Here is a 16,276-nt window from a genome sequence, read left to right as displayed (position 1 = left end):
ACACAGACAGACCCTCCTCCACATGCCCTGTCTGGGGACAGGAGCCCAGCACTCAATGCTTGTTCCCGCTTCCACCCCTTTGCTGACCTCCCCACGCATCAGGGCTGCGTGCCAGATGACCAGGGTTCTAACCCTGGCTTCCTCCCTGAACGCTCCTCTTGGAAACATCCTTCCTGACTCAGCTTCAGCTCACCTCATTGAAGGGTGACTTCTAAGGACCCATTCAGCTTTTATCTCCTGTCACTCCGTAGACATCAAGACTTAACATCCCATCCCTCCCATCCCCCGTTGTCATTCCCCTTCCCCAATCTTCGGCCCACTCCCTGTCCAGGGGCCCAGGTCCCCAGCGCGGGCAACCCCTCCGTCCCCATTCCGGGACCTGGAGCCTGCGAGGGCTCAGGCCGGCCAGGATGGAGTTCTCTATCTCAGTTCGATTTCCCCCGCCTTTTTGATGTCACATCCTGTCCCAGCCTGCTTCCCCGCCGGCTGCCGCCCTCCCTCCTCCCCGGGAGAGAGCAAGGCGCGCGGGTCCCTCTGCGCCACCCCCGCCCCCGCCCCTTCCGAGCAAACTTTTGGCACCCGCCGCAGCCCAGCGCGCGTTCGTGCTCCGCAGGGCGCGCCTCTCTCCGCCAATGCCAGGCGCGCGGGGGAGCCATTAGGAGGCGAGGAGAGAGGAGGGCGCAGCTCCCGCCCAGCCCAGCCCTGCCCAGCCCTGCCCGGAGGCAGACGCGCCGGAACCGGGACGCGATAAATATGCAGAGCGGAGGCTTCGCGCAGCAGAGCCCGCGCGCCGCCCGCTCCGGGTGCTGAATCCAGGCGCCGGGACACGAGCCAGGCGCCGCCGCCGGAGCCCGCGGAGCCGGGGCCAGAGCCGGAGCGCGTCCGCGTCCACGCAGCCGCCGGCCGGCCAGCACCCAGGGCCCTGCATGCCAGGTCGTTGGAGGTGGCAGCGAGACATGCACCCGGCCCGGAAGCTCCTCAGCCTCCTCTTCCTCATCCTGATGGGCACTGAACTCACTCAAGTACGTGCATCCAACGCCATTTTCCTCCCTGCCAGGCGACCGGCCCGGCCCCCCCCCGGGAGCCCCACAAAGTCCGGGAACGGCTCCGGCTCCACGCCGCCCCGCGCCCCTGGCCTGGGCGCCCGAAGCGCCGGGGTTGGGGAGAGGCCAGGGTGCTGGGCCGGACCTGGGTGGGAGGGAGGGGTGCAGGCTGACCCGAGACGATGCTCCTCCAGTCCTGGCCCAGCAGGGCTGACAGCTGCCCCCTTTTTCCTAGGACTCCGCTGCCCCCTGCTCCCTGCTGAGAAGTTCGAAGGGCAGCACGAGGGGTCTTTGGCTGCTATTGTCATCTGGAGGGGAAGAATGAGAACCGGATAGCCAAGTCCCCAGGCATTTTGGAGGTGGCAGGACCTTAGTCCTACCCCCAACACACACCCCTGAGTGGCACATCCTCCCTTTGGGCATAACGCTGCCCTTGGGGGCTCGGGAAAGAGGCTGTGGGGATTGTGCCGCTGAGACTGGGAAGGGCAGCCAGCGTACCGGCCAGCTGGGTGCATTGTTGGCTTAATGTGTAGGGCTTGGGGGGCTGTGGCCACATGCCTGGCAGGAGGTGAGTGAAGAGCCCTGTGGTGTGCTGGTGTGGGGATCCTGGGCATTTCTAACGGGCTCGTTGTCCCCTGAACAATGTATCAATAGAGAAAGGTCTCTGCTTGGTATTCTCCATTTTAAAGATGCATCTTGGAGCTGGCAAGTCTTGGGGGAGGAGAAGGGCTGTCTGTGAGCGCCGAACTGGGAGGGCTGCTTTGGCACCATGGTGCTGGGAAGAGCCTGCCAGCCTCCGGAGCCGGGCTACTTGGGAGTGACATTAAAATGCCCTTTCAATGATACCACTGTGCCATGCTCTGAACCGGGAGACTCTGGCCCTTTGGAGTGGCAAGACCAGGAAGTGATGGGCAGCTAGCACCTTGGCCCCAAGCCCCAGCTGCACCTGACCCTCCTTTCCTTCCTCCCTGCCTCCCTCTCCCTCAGAATAAAAGAGGAAACAAAGGAGAGGAGATGGGAGGGCCAGAGAGTGAGAGGAAGACCACAGGAGAGAAGATACTGAATGAGCTTCCCTTGTTTTGCCTGGAAGCCCTCACTGGCTCCCTGGATCTGCCCAGAATGTGCAGTCCAAATCCCAATCCAGCTGTGGGGTTACGTCGTCCCGTTTACCCTCAGAGTCCCTCTCCTGGTGCTGCCCAGACGATCGGCCAGTCCCCCCTGGAGAGGTTCTGTGTGGCCTCTAGGAGAGAAGTTTTCTTGGCCACAGGAAGGCCTGGTGGAGGGGTGGTGGTTGTGCACTGTGGCTGGACAGGTGCGTTCATTCACGTGCACACACACACACACACACACGCACACAGAGGGGAGCAGATACCTGCAGAGAAGAGCAACCAGGTCCCGATTAGTGGCAAGCTGCCCTACAAAGGGCTGTGCTTGGTCTTATCAAGACACCTTGGCAAAGAGATGGCTGGTTCTGGGTGGTCCTGGACAAGGCCACACCCAAGGGCCCTCCAAGCCTTAGTGGCACCCTTAAGCCTCCATGCCCAGGCCAAAAGATGCTTTTTCTCCATAAGTTCTCCTCTTTGTGTCTTTTTAAAGATTCCCTGTTCTGGGGAGAAACTTTTGGTTCAACTTCAATTAGAAGCTTTATCTCAGTGGTGTAAGTATTTGTCCATCCACACAAAGGGTCCTGGACATCCGAACCCCAGCCAGCCCCTGTGCACACCCCTGTATCCTCAGACCTTGGTGTCAGGGCCCAGCCAGCCACCTTCAGGACCCTGGTCAGCTCCGCCAGCCGGCAGCCTCCCGGGTCAGGAAGGGAAGTGCTGTTGTTTTCTTTGCTGGCCTGGGAGGTGCCTTTCTCTGAAGCTGAGCCACAGGCTGTCTCAGGGGAATGTGTCCCTCGACTCAGCCAGGAGGCACGTCCCACCCTCACCATACAACTCTACCTTCCCTGGGCTGGCTTCTGATAATTGTGCTTTCGGAATCTTGCATTGGAGGCCAATTATCCCTAATGTGGTGGGATTTTGGAGAAAAGGCTCAGCAGGTGAAATCATTTCGAATCTCTGAAGGTGGTGGAGAGTGGCTGGCTCAGCACCAGCACCTGAGAGCCTGGCTACCCTGGCCCCCGCCTGGGTGGGCCCCACTGGGGTTATGCCAGGTGACTTTCATCTTTGACCTCTAAGGTGGCACCTGGGGTCGGGAGTGGGTGTGGGTGCAGGACCAGCCTGCTCTGATTCCAAGAGCTACTTGGGGACATCCATCCCCAAGCATCTTACTTTCTTGATTCCAAAGTTGTGCGTTGTGGGTTCCTTGAACAATGCTGTTCACATTTGTGAGTGAGTGAAGAAACGTGTCTGGGCTTCAGGAAAGGGTGCTGGAGCTGCCTGGTGTCTGCCTCCTGCTTCCACTGTAGGTAAATTGCTCCCCGCAGCCCCATCCTTGCTTTTAACTCCGCCCAAGGGATGGACATGCGATTCTAGGGCTACTGTGCTTCTAAATGAGCATACGTCGACATGAGAAGATGTCAGAAATGCCTGGATCCTACCTGCACTTAATACATGCTGCCTGGAGGATTCAGGCGGGCAGGCAGGGGGAGTGGAGCACATGGCCGGGCCATCTGTTCTCCCGACAGCTTGCTTACGATGAGACACTCCATCAAACGCCAACCGTTGATGGATGGCCTACAACATGCAAGGCTGTGGGGGCCAGGTGAACTTTGTCCTCAGACAGAAAGACAGTTTACATGGTCTTGCTCTGTGGTTTTCAATAAAAGGCTGGTATTTCATGCTCTTAAAGAAGGAGGGTAAAGTGGCATCGTACTGAGCTTCCCGGGCAGGGTATCGAGGCGTTGATCTCTGGGCCTTGGGGAAGGTGGGGCAGGGCAGGGGCTCCCTGGGCTCCCACCTCCACACCCCCCAAGCTTCCTTTCAGAGTGAAGCATGTTTTTTGTACGTAATAGGGTAAAAGGGGCTGGGAATCTTTGTAGCAACAACCTTGGACCCAGATGGCCTCACTCTCACCCCGATCCCACCAGACATTGGCTACATGACCTTGAGAAAGGCCCTTTTACCCCTCTGAGCCTGACCTTCCTTGTTTCACAAGGAGGATTAAACAAGATGATTCTCGAGTAAGATCCCTTCCTGCTACAGACCCCCAACCCCATTCTTTCATTGGCTTACTCATCCTCTCCTTAAACAAGCCTTTCCTGAATACCAGCTGGTTGGATTTAACTCGGTCAATTCTGGGCTTGCAATGGTGAGTGAGCCAAACCCTTGCCGCTTGGCACCTGGGGCTGGCATGCTTTGAGGGAAGACCCCAGGCTCTGCCATAATCATGTGTTTCAGTGGCACAAGAAGTGTCTGCGCCGAGTGCTCTGGGTGGGAGTTGGGGAGTGAGTTCTGTTTTGGGAGCCGGAGGAAGCTCTGGCGAAGGAGGATGTTTGATCTGGGTCCAAGGTTGCACCTGGGTCCACTAGTGAGCCCGGGAAAAGAAGAAGAGGACAGAGGCCGGGTGTGGTGGCTCACGTCTTTAATGCCAGCACTTTGATCACTTGAGATCAGGAGTTCAAAACTAGCCTGGCCAACATGATGAAACCCCATCTCTACTAAAAATACAAAAAATTAGCTGGGCGTGGGGGCAGACGCCTATAATCCCAGCTACTTAGGAGACTGAGGGAGGAGACTCATTTGAACCCAGGAGGCGGAGGTTGCAGTGAACCGAGATTACACCACTGCACTCCAGCTTGGGCAACAGCACGAGACTCTGTCTGAAGAAGAAGACAATGATGAAGAAGAAGAAGGAGAAGAGAGAAACGGCTGCAGACAGAGGTTGTAGCAGGAAGAAGGGCCTGGAAACCCTGACTCTTGCATCCAATGCTCAATCCATGTGGGTTGAGGGTATTTGAAGTGTTTGAAGATGGAAACGGAGCTCTCCTCATTAGCCATGCATCCCCAGGCTGGGCCTGGCCTTTCCTACAACATGACGCCCCTGGATGCCCCCGGTGGAGTTCAAGCTGTCAGTGAACACAGAACAGGCTTGAGTGGCAACCGTCACTGTGACTGTTTGTCTTCAGGCTTTATTGAGTGGCTACTGTATGCTGGGTCTCAGAGTTGGGCCAGCTGTTTGCCGGTCTAGGTGCCTGCATTGAGAAGTGGGCAGACCCTGGACTGCACGTGGGGAGTCATGAGTTGGTGTGAACAGGGCAGATGAGAAGACCAGGGATGCGATGCTGACTTAGCCTTTCAGAACCCCAGTGAGGCCCATCCCTCTGAGTCTGTACCTCATCCCCCCGTTTAGCTCATTCTAGAGCTGAAGACCTCACTTCACTCCCCTGAGCAAATCAAACAAGTAGAAACGGCTAACCGCTTTTTCTGCTGAAACCTAAGCTTGGACCAGGTGGTCCGGATGACCTGTCTTGTCCCCCTGCCAGGCCCTCCCCTCCAGCTTCTCTGCCCCCCTCTGTCCTAGACATGCTGGGAGGATACAGTGTTTGTAGAAGGGGGTGGAGTGCAGGGGTAGAGGGAAGAGTTCAGGTGGAATTGGCTCTTTTCCTAAACCAATTACTTCAGAATATGTGGAATTCATTCAGTCTTTGCATCGAAGTTGGCCGTGGCCTCCGGGGCTGGCGATGCTTCTGGTCACACAGAGGGAGCGAGGCATGCTCCCCTTTCCCATTCCTGGGCTGCCTCCCTCGGTGGATAGGCTCCTAACATCAGGGGCGCTGAGCTGTCAATCCTGCCCATGAGGCAGCTGCTCCGTCTCCTAAAGTAATTTGCTTCTCATTCCACTGACTTCAACCTTCCCCAGTCAGAAGAAAGGTAATTTCCTGCCTTGGGTTGTATTTATTACTAAAGTTATCAGGCCCTGTAATCAGTATTAACATCACCGTGTAAAGTAATACAAAACTAATTACTAGCTAAACTGAATTAGATACATGGCAACCACTAACCGGACTGATGGGGCAAGCAGCCAATTTTTAGCTCTGAAAGATGCATCCTGGATGCCCTGCACGCTCGGAAACCTTAGCGCTGTCCCGACTGGCACCGCAGGGCGACTGAGGGGAGGGGAAGAGAGATCAGAAAGTAAAATGCACACCTCTGAGGTTTGTAGATTATTAAAATAATAATCTAAATATTATAAATAATAACAATAATAAATAATATACTATATAAGATAAATAATATAAGAAACTGGAGCCTACCCAGAGTTAAAGCCCCAGGAATCCCACCAGTGGCGAGGACTGATACCGCGTGTTAGGAGTAAACTTTATCACGTTGGGGCAGTCCCAGCAATCCTGCGCAGTTGTCCTCATTCTTGACCTAAGGGCGCACAGGTGTGGGGAGGTAAAGCCGCCTGCCCAGCCACCCAGCACGTAAGTGATGGCCCCAGATGGAGCTCTAGGTCTGTCTGATGCCTGAGAAACCTGAGTTCTGGTGTTTGCTAAGACAGAAAGAAAACGCAAAGTCGAAAAACAGTGCAGTGTCACCGAGCACCAGTGTAAAGGAAGTGCCAGTGCTGCCGCCCAGTCGCCGACCTCTGGGGAATGCACTGCAGAGCCCATCAGCTGTGCCTTTCCGACCGTGTGGACATGTGCGCTGCTGGCTGCTGACCTTGAAAATGGGCTTTTGAAGGAGAAAGCAGNTTTAGCTCTGAAAGATGCATCCTGGATGCCCTGCACGCTCGGAAACCTTAGCGCTGTCCCGACTGGCACCGCAGGGCGACTGAGGGGAGGGGAAGAGAGATCAGAAAGTAAAAATGCACACCTCTGAGGTTTGTAGATTATTAAAATAATAATCTAAATATTATAAATAATAACAATAATAAATAATATACTATATAAGATAAATAATATAAGAAACTGGAGCCTACCCAGAGTTAAAGCCCCAGGAATCCCACCAGTGGCGAGGACTGATACCGCGTGTTAGGAGTAAACTTTATCACGTTGGGGCAGTCCCAGCAATCCTGCGCAGTTGTCCTCATTCTTGACCTGAGGACGCACAGGTGTGGGGAGGTAAAGCCGCCTGCCCAGCCACCCAGCACGTAAGTGATGGCCCCAGATGGAGCTCTAGGTCTGTCTGATGCCTGAGAAACCTGAGTTCTGGTGTTTGCTAAGACAGAAAGAAAACGCAAAGTCGAAAACAGTGCAGTGTCACCGAGCACCAGTGTAAAGGAAGTGCCAGTGCTGCCGCCCAGTCGCCGACCTCTGGGGAATGCACTGCAGAGCCCATCAGCTGTGCCTTTCCGACCGTGTGGACATGTGCGCTGCTGGCTGCTGACCTTGAAAATGGGCTTTTGAAGGAGAAAGCAGGGCAAGAAGGAGGGGATCCACTTGTGGTTTCCTTGCAACCCCTGAGGATCAAAGACCCCAGCAGCCCCGTCCACCCCAGCAGGCCCGTCCACCCCAGCAGGCCCGTCCATTCCTTGGAGACGAGAGTGCATCTAGGAGTGCCTGCTTGACCGCCTCAGTTCTCTGGGGCATAAGGTTAGGGGTTACATAGGCAGCCCTGTGCCCTTCAAATGTCCCAGCATGTGTATGACAACTTGAGATCCAAGAAGTAAGAATTAGGGGCCAGGCACAGTGGCTCATGCCTGTAATCCCAGCACTTCCGGAGGCTGAGGCGGGTGGATCACTTGAGGTCAGGAGTTCGAGACCAAGAAGTAAGAAATAGGACCTACAGGTCCTGAGATAAGGTGGCCTCTGGATGAGGCTGTAAACCGCCCGACATGCCCACGGGTCTGGTGACACCCTTTGTTGCACTTGGCATGCTTTGCACGAGGTGGCTGGAGGGGCCGCCATGGAGAGAATCTGCCGCGTTTGCACTGACCCGTCCTCATGTGTGGCTGCTCACCTGGAGAAGGTTTCCTGTCCCTGCTTCTTCTGTGCTCACATCAAAGCTCACGCCCCTGCCTGGGCTCCAGCTGGTGATGGCAGCTGCAGTGTTTAGATGTGCCTTAGCCGACCTGCTTGCCCCAAGAAGACATACCGGCAGCAGGGATCTGGCCCGTATATTCCTTATGCACAGTTCAATGACAGTTAAAATCTGATTGGAGAGTGTGCAGCCATGAAGAGTTGAGATGGAAGAGTGTAAGGGGGAGATGGGAATGAGGCCGGCTCCCCAGCCCTTGCCCACATTCAGATCAGCAGTTCACAGCCTCACTTTGGGCTGTCCCTAAAGTGGTTCCATTCCATCTAGTGGTTTTAGGTATATAAGTTGTCCTTGGGGAGTTTAGACCCTGCCGCGGGGATTTCCTTACCATACAAAATGGCTCTCCTGAGTGGTGCTGAAAAGAAAGTCTCCCCCACTTGCTTCTGCTGATGCTTCGTGGGCCTGAGAGTCAAAGAAAGAACATCAGTGTATCGTAAATAACTTGACTCTATGACTGAAGGGTGTGGTTTGTAGACAGTGCAGCGGGACTCAGAAATGGGGAGCCAGCCATTTGCCAACAATTTGGCTGTCAGCTTGAGTCCTTGAGCCCCTGCCCAGCCCCCTTCCTAGCCCCCAATATGCACACACAGGTTTCTGTTCCCAGGCCACTTAGCCTCAGCCTCTTGTCCCCCAGATGCACAGACTGAGGCAGCTGTGAGAGACAGCAGGTGAGGGGCATTGACAGATGCAGGGATGCTTTGTTCCATCAGCAATACAAAGGATGATGAAACAGGAGATTCCCCCAGGGGCTGCAGCAGTCTTGGGGAGAGGTGGCTAAGAAAGTTTCCGAGGCCGAATCCAGGCTCCACAGTCTCTGACAGCAGTGCCCAGGAGCCTCCTGTGCAGAGACTGGGTGTCATCTGGATGCAAAGAACTTTGCTTGGAATCTGGCAGCACCAAATCCTTGGCTGTAAGCAAATGGTGCCACCTGGGGCATTTTCCACATTCCCAGCTGGACCCTGGGACTGACTCTGATGTTTCTCATCACGATGTCACCTTTGAATTCATGTCAGGATCAGTGACTGAGTCCATAGAAACCAGGCTGCCTTTCCCAATTAGTTACGTTGAGAGTTTCCTCACCTGCGAAGTAGGAAATGATCATGTTTGTGGGGTCCCTGAAAAATGTGCATTCAGCCCAGAGGGTGATGTGTCTGCTGAATTATCTTGTCCCTGTTCTTCAAAGTACCACTCCCAGAATTGGCCTCTTTTCTATTCGGCAACTAAGGGAATACACGGCTTTGACTTCCCATGGCCTGGCTGTGGCCAGGCTGAGACGATATCCATGAAAGAGGTGTGGAACCTGCCAGGGAGAGCGCAGAGGGTGCAGGAGGGGTCTGGGGGAACAGGGGCCGTGGATAAGTCAGCTCTCTGGATGGACAAGGAACTAGGACTGAAAAGCTGGACACGAGGCCGACTGCTGAATGGAAGAAACGTCCTCCAGCGACAGCCAAGGGTCTGTGGGGTGCTCTCCCCAGGGAAAGTGGCTCCCCATCACTGTCACTGGGGGACTTGAACAGCTGACACGGAGGGAAAAGGAGGACGATGCCTCGGAGGAAGCTGAATCTCCTGGGTCAGCAGCTCAGGCTAGCTGTGCTCACAAACCCCAAGCACAGTGGCTCCTGATGGCAACGGCGTGCATAGGGCACGGCTACCCGGGGGCACCTCTGGCTCACATGTCCTCTCATTCGAGGGCCCTGGGCGAGGGAGGGGCCCTCTCTGGGCCTGTTTCCCTCATGACAGAGGCAGAGAGCCAGGGCGTGGCTGAGACATTTGACTCTGAAAGCTGCTCAGTTGTGACCCTTAGCCATTCTGCCCCCCCTAGCCAAAGCTGCAGGTCACACAGCCACGCCTGATGCAGGTGGCGTTTGGGAGACTGTTGGCTTATGGGAGGTGCTGCCAGGCACAGGGAGCCGGGCCAGGATGGAAATCCTCTCCAGGGAAGGGGGTGAGGAGCAGTTACACCTCCACCCATGTGTGAACCCAGAGGCCTAGGAGGAGGGGAGTGCGGGGGACACTTGGCTCAGAAGACCCATGCTAGTCTTCTGTGGCTGCCAAGAGGGAGTGCTCAGGGGACCCGTGGTTCCTCCCCTGCTGCCTGGCTTGAGGCCAGGTCCTTTCCTTGCTCTAGGAATGTTCCAGCACAGAAAGGGAATGAAAAAGGTACATACAGCGTAGAAAAAGTAGGGGTGGTTCCATGTGGGACCCCTGTCTTTCCTCTCTCTCTCTCTCTCTGTCTCTCTCTCTTCTCTCTCTCTGTCTCTCCTCTCTCCCTCTGTCTCTTTTCTCTCCCTCACCTCTCTGTCTCTATTATCTCTCCTCTCTCTTCTCTCTCCTCTCTCTCTGTCTCTCTCTCCATTTCTTTGTCTTCCTATCTGTCTTCTCTCTGTCTTTGTCTCTCTCTTCTTCTTCCCTTCTCCCTCCCTTTCTTCCTCCCCTCCCCTTGTTTCCCTTCAAGGTATTTGCCAATAGCCTGAGGACAGTATGCGCATTTTTAAACAGCAACTAGGCTTCCAAACTTTGTCCCTTGAGGGCATCCTTTGCCAAGGAGCATCGGGAAGTGGCCCAGAGATCTGCTTCCCACCAAGCGGCCACTCCTGAGTAGGTTTGCATCCTGTGGACCTCACTATTCTGACTGTGGGCATCGGTGTCATCTTTGTCCTCCCAGCTCACCATGTGGCTGTCCTAGGGCTTCCCGAGGTGATTCTCCAACAGCCCACGTGTGTCCGCCTCTTGTAAGGTCTATAGCAAGCTGGGCAGGAGCACCCTCTCACACGTGCATCTTCTGAGCCGTGAAGCCGGGGGATGTGGAGGGGGTATGCTTGTTTTTATGTGTGGCGATGAATTTATACAGAGTCCACCAAGGTCAAGACCTGTAAGGGGCTGGCATGAGGACAGAGACCTGGCTGGTCTAACCTGTCATGACAGGGAAGCTGGTGCAGGCTCCTGCCAGGACTCAGAAAGGGGTGGGCAGCCTCCTGTCCTTCCCATGAGCGTGGAAGGCAAGGGCCCACGAAATGTCTTCTGGCGCCTCTGTGGCTCATGGAACTGTGCAGACGGCCAGGGCTTCTGTGGCCATGCAGCTCATGCCATGCAGCTCACGCCACTTCTGGGGCTCATGAGATTTAACTATGGCCATGACATTTACGAGACAAGGATGCTACCATGTGTATGGGCTTAGCCCTGGAAATAGGCTGTCTCCATATGACCTTGGACAGGTCTTGTCATCTTTCTAGGCCTGAGACTTCTCATCTATACAGTGGAGTCAATACCACCACACCATGCACTTCAGTAAGGATTGGGTGGGTGCCAGGCATGGCAAAGCCCTAGTGCCATCTGGGGTGCAGCACCCGCCCCATCAGTATTCGTATGATTGTTCAGAGCTGCAGGTGTAATGAGACCTTGCTTTAAGAGAAGTCGTGAAGAAATTGGGATTGAAAGTCCTCTTTAGGTATTGGCTGGGGCCGTGGATCCTCTAATCCAAATGCCTTCATTCTTCAACAATCCATAGTTTCCTTCTGGAATGCTCCATGGCCTTCTAAATCAAATTACACTTACTCAAGCCTTATCTGACGACGCTTTCAAAACGATTACGCCCACTGAATCACAGGTTTCAGAAACTGGATGGGACAGTTTGGAGCAGGTGCAGGTTGGAGCGGCTCAGGTGCGGGTTGGAGCCGCTCAGGTGCGGGTTGGAGGCGCTCAGGTGCAGGTTAGAGCGGCTCAGGTGCAGGTTAATCTTGTACTTTCGTTAAATGTCTATGGCTTCTGAGATGGCCTGAGAGTTTTGTGGATGGGATTGGGTTGCATTTGAAGTTGTTCTCACAGAACAAGTGGTCCTTGTCCTTCCGCAGTGGGAAGCGGCGTGAGTGATCTGGACAGACACAGCTTGTGGCCTTGAATCGGTGTTAAATGTGCATGGCCAGAGGAGCGGGGCGGAGCCAGCCCAACGGGACTTGCGTCTCGGCCGGGGCCCAGTCTGTGAGCCGGACCTGCAGTCCCAGCTTACACTGGGAGATGGCGCCCTTCCCCAACAGTTGGAATTTCCTGGCATCCGACCCAGCCCGGCTGCCTGGGATTACAGCATTCATCAGAAAAGCAGATCTGAGGGGCTCATTTAACAAGCGGGTCTCACACCCAGCACTCAGGCCAGGATCATCTTGGCTGCAGCTGAAGTCTCTACAGCCGAGGACCGCGCGCACAGAGAGAAAAGCCCCAGGAAGGCGTTGTTGCTCTCAGGCGGGCGCCAGGGAGGCGCGCTCCTTCCGGTCCGGCGTCCGTCTTTCAGATCCCATCCAGGAAGGGAGATTAATTTTCACCCAGGCAGAGAAGAGTGTAGTGAGTGAGCTGGGGGATGCTTTCCTCCCCAAATGGCTGGGAAAGCTTAATGGAAGGCTCCGGAGGAAGCGGCTTTCATCTCCGATTAGAAGCCTTCTGCAAATGCAAAAGCCCTATTAACTCGTTTGACCCAGTCAGGCCTGCGCTTCGGGTGGGACTGACACGCGTGAGTCCTGCCGCCGTCGCCGGCAGAGAGCCGGGAAGTGGGGCAGCTTGCGCCACTTGCCCTGCCGCTGGGCCTGGGCGCCAGGACTCAAGCGCCACCCCTGAGCCAGTGAGGACACCCCCCAACCCACGCCCCTCCACCACAGACCCCAGTCCCAGCCCCCCACCCCCACCTCCCCAACACCACGCTCATGGGCGTGGCCCCTTCAGCTCCTGAGGCCCAGGTCTGACCCCCAGACCTTATGCAGCTCCTGCCCGGTGTGCGCCCTCCCAGGCCCCTCCCTGCGCACCGCGGGCCACAGCGGACCACCCCAGCCCCCGCCCTGCTGTGCCGGTGCCAGGGGTGCCGGTTGGCTCCCTTCCTCCCAAGCAAGGTCTTAGGGCACCGCGGCTGCCCAGGGTTCGCAGGCGCGCCTTTAACTCTGCACCAATACCCCGACGCCCCCCTGGCGCTGGAGGCCTTCGCGAGTCTGGCTGCTTTTCGGAACCGACCCTGCCTGCTGGATTTCAGGCGAGGGCCCAGGCTGGCTGGGACCCTCGAATCACCGCGGAAAAGGGCCCCAGGAGGCAGGATGTGTCCGTCTCTCTGCGGGCAACATTTGCCCCAAAGAGGTCCCTCTGCGGGGATCGGAGAGGGGTGCCTAGGCGTGAGGATGGGAGAAGCCCCGGGACAGGAGGGCCGCGGGCCGTGCCCCAGCTGGGGTCCCCGCGCCGCCGCCGAGTATTTTATGATCCAGGGATGGTGGTGCGTCCGTCTCCTCATGTCACCCTGATCCCAACTCCTGGGCGGACTGGAGTTTGCAGATCTCGCTGCCGGCCGCCAGGGGGCGGCGGGGAGCCGAGCAAGAGGAAAAATCCACCCATTTCCTGGGCGGATTGCGTCGGCCCCGCCCGGCCGAGCCCCGCCTCCTGGCCGCGGCCCCCGCGCGCAGCCCGCGCAGCGCTCAGAGCCAGACGGCGCTTCCCGGTGGCGGCTGAGGATCCCGGAGGGACGCAGCCGGGCAAGAGCGAGGCGCGGGGCGGGGCACGCGGGGCGCGGAGCGCGGCCAGGCAGGAGGCCCTGCCACCCTCCCCTGGCGCCCGGGAAGGCGGCGATGCCGGGGGAGCGCGGGGGCGGCGGCGCGGCGGCGGGCGCGGCGGGCCGAGGGGCGCGGGGACACAGCGGGCGGCCCTGCCCGCCGCGGCGGTGCCCGCCGCCTGAAGGCCGCCCGGGCGCGGGAGCCAGCGCCAGCTTGGAGCGGGCGCTGGAGGCAGCTCGAGGCGCGATGTCGGTGCCGCTGCTCAAGATCGGGGTCGTGCTGAGCACCATGGCCATGATCACCAACTGGATGTCCCAGACGCTGCCCTCGCTGGTGGGCCTCAACACCACCAAGCTCTCGGCGGCCGGCGGCGGGACGCTGGACCGCAGCACCGGCGTAAGTGCTCCCGCCGGCCGCCTTGGCGCGGCCCCTCCTCCTCCTCCTCCTCCCCTCCTCGGTCCGGAGCCCGGGGCTGGGCGGGCGCCGCGCGGGACCCGAGTCGTCCAGGGAGGTGGCAGGGAACAGGGCGGGCAAGGGCAGGGGTCGCGGGCCGGCGCAGCGGTGGTGACCCTGCTCCCCAATCCCCCAGCCTGGGCCACTCGATCTCCGCCCGCGCGCCCCCGGGGCGGCGTTTCCTTCACCTGGGCGCTTAGCCGCGGGGCCGGGGGAGCTTGGTGGGGGTTCGGAGGCTTGGAGTCCTGGGTCACTAATCATGAGCCCCTCATTGAAAAGGTTAGAAAACTAAGGCTGGGGACTTGGGGACTTATCCAAGGTCACACTCAGCGAGTGAGGGGTGGAGCCTCCGCTAGACCCTAGTCTGGGCTCGGCCCAGCGGGGACTCTGAGCCCGCCCTAGTTTGGAAAAGCCAGACTGGCCCGACCGGACTGGGAGTGGGGCCCCGGCCGGTGGGCTCCGGAGCTCCTGTCCGCGCCTTCGTTCCCAAAGTCCCAAGGCGCCCTTTCCTCCCCTGTCCATAGGAGGGTTTGTTCCCTCCCCTGGGAGGACGGTGCCGAGGGGCTGGGTGCGGCCCCTGGGAGCCTGCCCTTGGGTGCTCACTGCCTCGCCTTTGCCTTCGTCTTCTGCGCGCACCCCTCCCTCCTGGCCTCCGAAACTGAAATCACCTCTCCCTCTCGAGCCTAGCGGGAGGGGAACCGTGGCCAGGGCTGCTTCTGGGCAGAGCTGACTTAGATGGCTGAGCAAGGCTGAGCTGAAACCAGCCACCCGGAGGGCCGCGGGGGAAGGGGCTGCTGCTGGGAAGGCGCACCCCAGACCACTGGCCCTCTAGGCTGAAAGGAGAGGTGAAGGACGTGAGTCTCCCTCCCTCTCCCTTTTTGCTGCCAGAGGTTCAGTGCTCTGCGAAGAGGGCTCTGTGGTGTGGCTCCCTCCTAAGACCCCTCTTGAGGCCGCCCCCCCAGCTCCTTCAGGAATCGGAGGGCGATTCCTCCATGATGACTTTGTTCCGGCCTGCTGGTCCCGATCTTCTCAGGTTAGGAATGAATGAGATTAAAGATATGATTACTATAGATTCTCCCCGCCCAACTTCTCCTCCCCATCTTCATGCTAAAAATAGCAGAGATGACCTGATGCCACCGGAGGGGAGCGTGCTTGGAGACAGTGGGGCCGGCAGCAGGGTGGAGCGTGGAGGCTCATGAGTGCCTGCCCCGGTACCTGGCTGGGCTGGGCTGCGAGGTTAGACCAGACATAGGCAGCTCCGGTTTCTTGGTGGTCTTTGGGCAAACCTCAGGACTGAGGTTGGGGGTGACCCCTGCACAGCATGTCACCAGCAATTTGGTAACACTCACCAAATGGCTCGTGGATGGAGCCCACGAGGAGTTGGAAGCCTAGTGTTTTCTTGGGTCAGTCTTTGCCACGCTGCCGGCAGGGAGGTTACCGCGGCTGGGGGTTCATCACAGCTCTGGGCAAATAAGCTGCTGGATCTGGGTCTGTTACAGTGGGTGCTGCTTCTGCAAGTGTCAGGGAATGGCAGGGCGAGGCTTGGTGGTGCCAGTCACCCGTGCTTGACTTACGGGAAGGCTATCCTGTTTCTGACATACATGCCCACTTCGAGCCACCCAGCGTTTGCTTTTCTGCCTTGCTCCTTGTCCAGCCTGTGGCCTCCAGTTGCCCCTTCCATCCACCCAGCAGATCAATTTGGCCAGATGACAAACTCCAGACATTCCTTGAGTTGAACTTGAATTTTAGGAATGTAAAAGGTCTTGCCTCTTTGACATCCTTCCAGCCCCGGGTCCCCTAACGGGAGACCTGTGCTTCTTTGTTCCCAGGGTCCCTTTCTTCCCTTTGGGTCAAACATGTCTTGGGACCATTTCCTCATGCCTTTTCCCGGGGGTGGATGTGGACACTTGCCCCTGGTTGTTGGCTCTGATACACAACCTCATGGTCTCCCTTTTTTTCCTTCCCTCTCCCTCCCCGCCCCGCCCCTCCCCAGGTGCTGCCCACCAACCCTGAGGAGAGCTGGCAGGTGTACAGCTCTGCCCAGGACAGCGAGGGCAGGTGTATCTGCACAGTGGTCGCCCCACAGCAGACCATGTGTTCACGGGATGCCCGCACAAAACAGCTGAGGCAGCTACTGGAGAAGGTGAGTCTGCGCAGAGTGTGCGTGTGCGTGTGTGTGTGTGTGTACATGCCTGTGTGCTCACGCCAACACCAAGGCTTGGCTAGCTTGCAGGCCCCATTTCTGCTCTTTCCTGGCTTGTCTCCACTCAAAATATTTGTGAATGAATGAAAGGGTGGATGGATGGATGGATGGGTGGGTGGGGGTGGGTGGGTG

At 57.6% G+C, this 16,276-nt stretch overlaps 1 protein-coding gene and 1 pseudogene across 2 annotated transcripts in view; both read left to right on the top strand.

Annotated features, from left to right (window-relative positions):
* The first annotated feature begins 464 nt into the window (after positions 1-464).
* Positions 465-5,239, top strand: LOC108512879 (uncharacterized; annotated as a pseudogene). Its single transcript, XR_001880733.1, has 4 exons — positions 465-1,022; positions 2,031-2,477; positions 2,781-2,850; positions 5,178-5,239. The product of XR_001880733.1 is annotated as an uncharacterized LOC108512879 (transcript).
* An 8,169-nt stretch (positions 5,240-13,408) lies between these two features.
* LOC108513113 (noelin) overlaps positions 13,409-16,276 on the top strand; it is a 40,010-nt gene continuing 37,142 nt past the window's right edge. The window contains exons 1-2 of the mRNA XM_017848756.1: positions 13,409-13,884; positions 15,935-16,084. Of these exons, the coding sequence (XP_017704245.1) occupies positions 13,564-13,884; positions 15,935-16,084 (471 nt within the window). The 5' untranslated portion in view covers positions 13,409-13,563. The remainder of the gene's footprint in view (positions 13,885-15,934; positions 16,085-16,276) is intronic.

This window comes from Rhinopithecus bieti, unplaced genomic scaffold (genome assembly GCF_001698545.2).
Source record: "Rhinopithecus bieti isolate Rb0 unplaced genomic scaffold, ASM169854v2 scaffold_2205, whole genome shotgun sequence".
Taxonomy (NCBI): domain Eukaryota; kingdom Metazoa; phylum Chordata; class Mammalia; order Primates; family Cercopithecidae; genus Rhinopithecus; species Rhinopithecus bieti.
The sequence above is the reverse complement of the archived record's forward strand: the minus strand, read 5'-3'. Positions and strand labels throughout refer to the sequence as shown.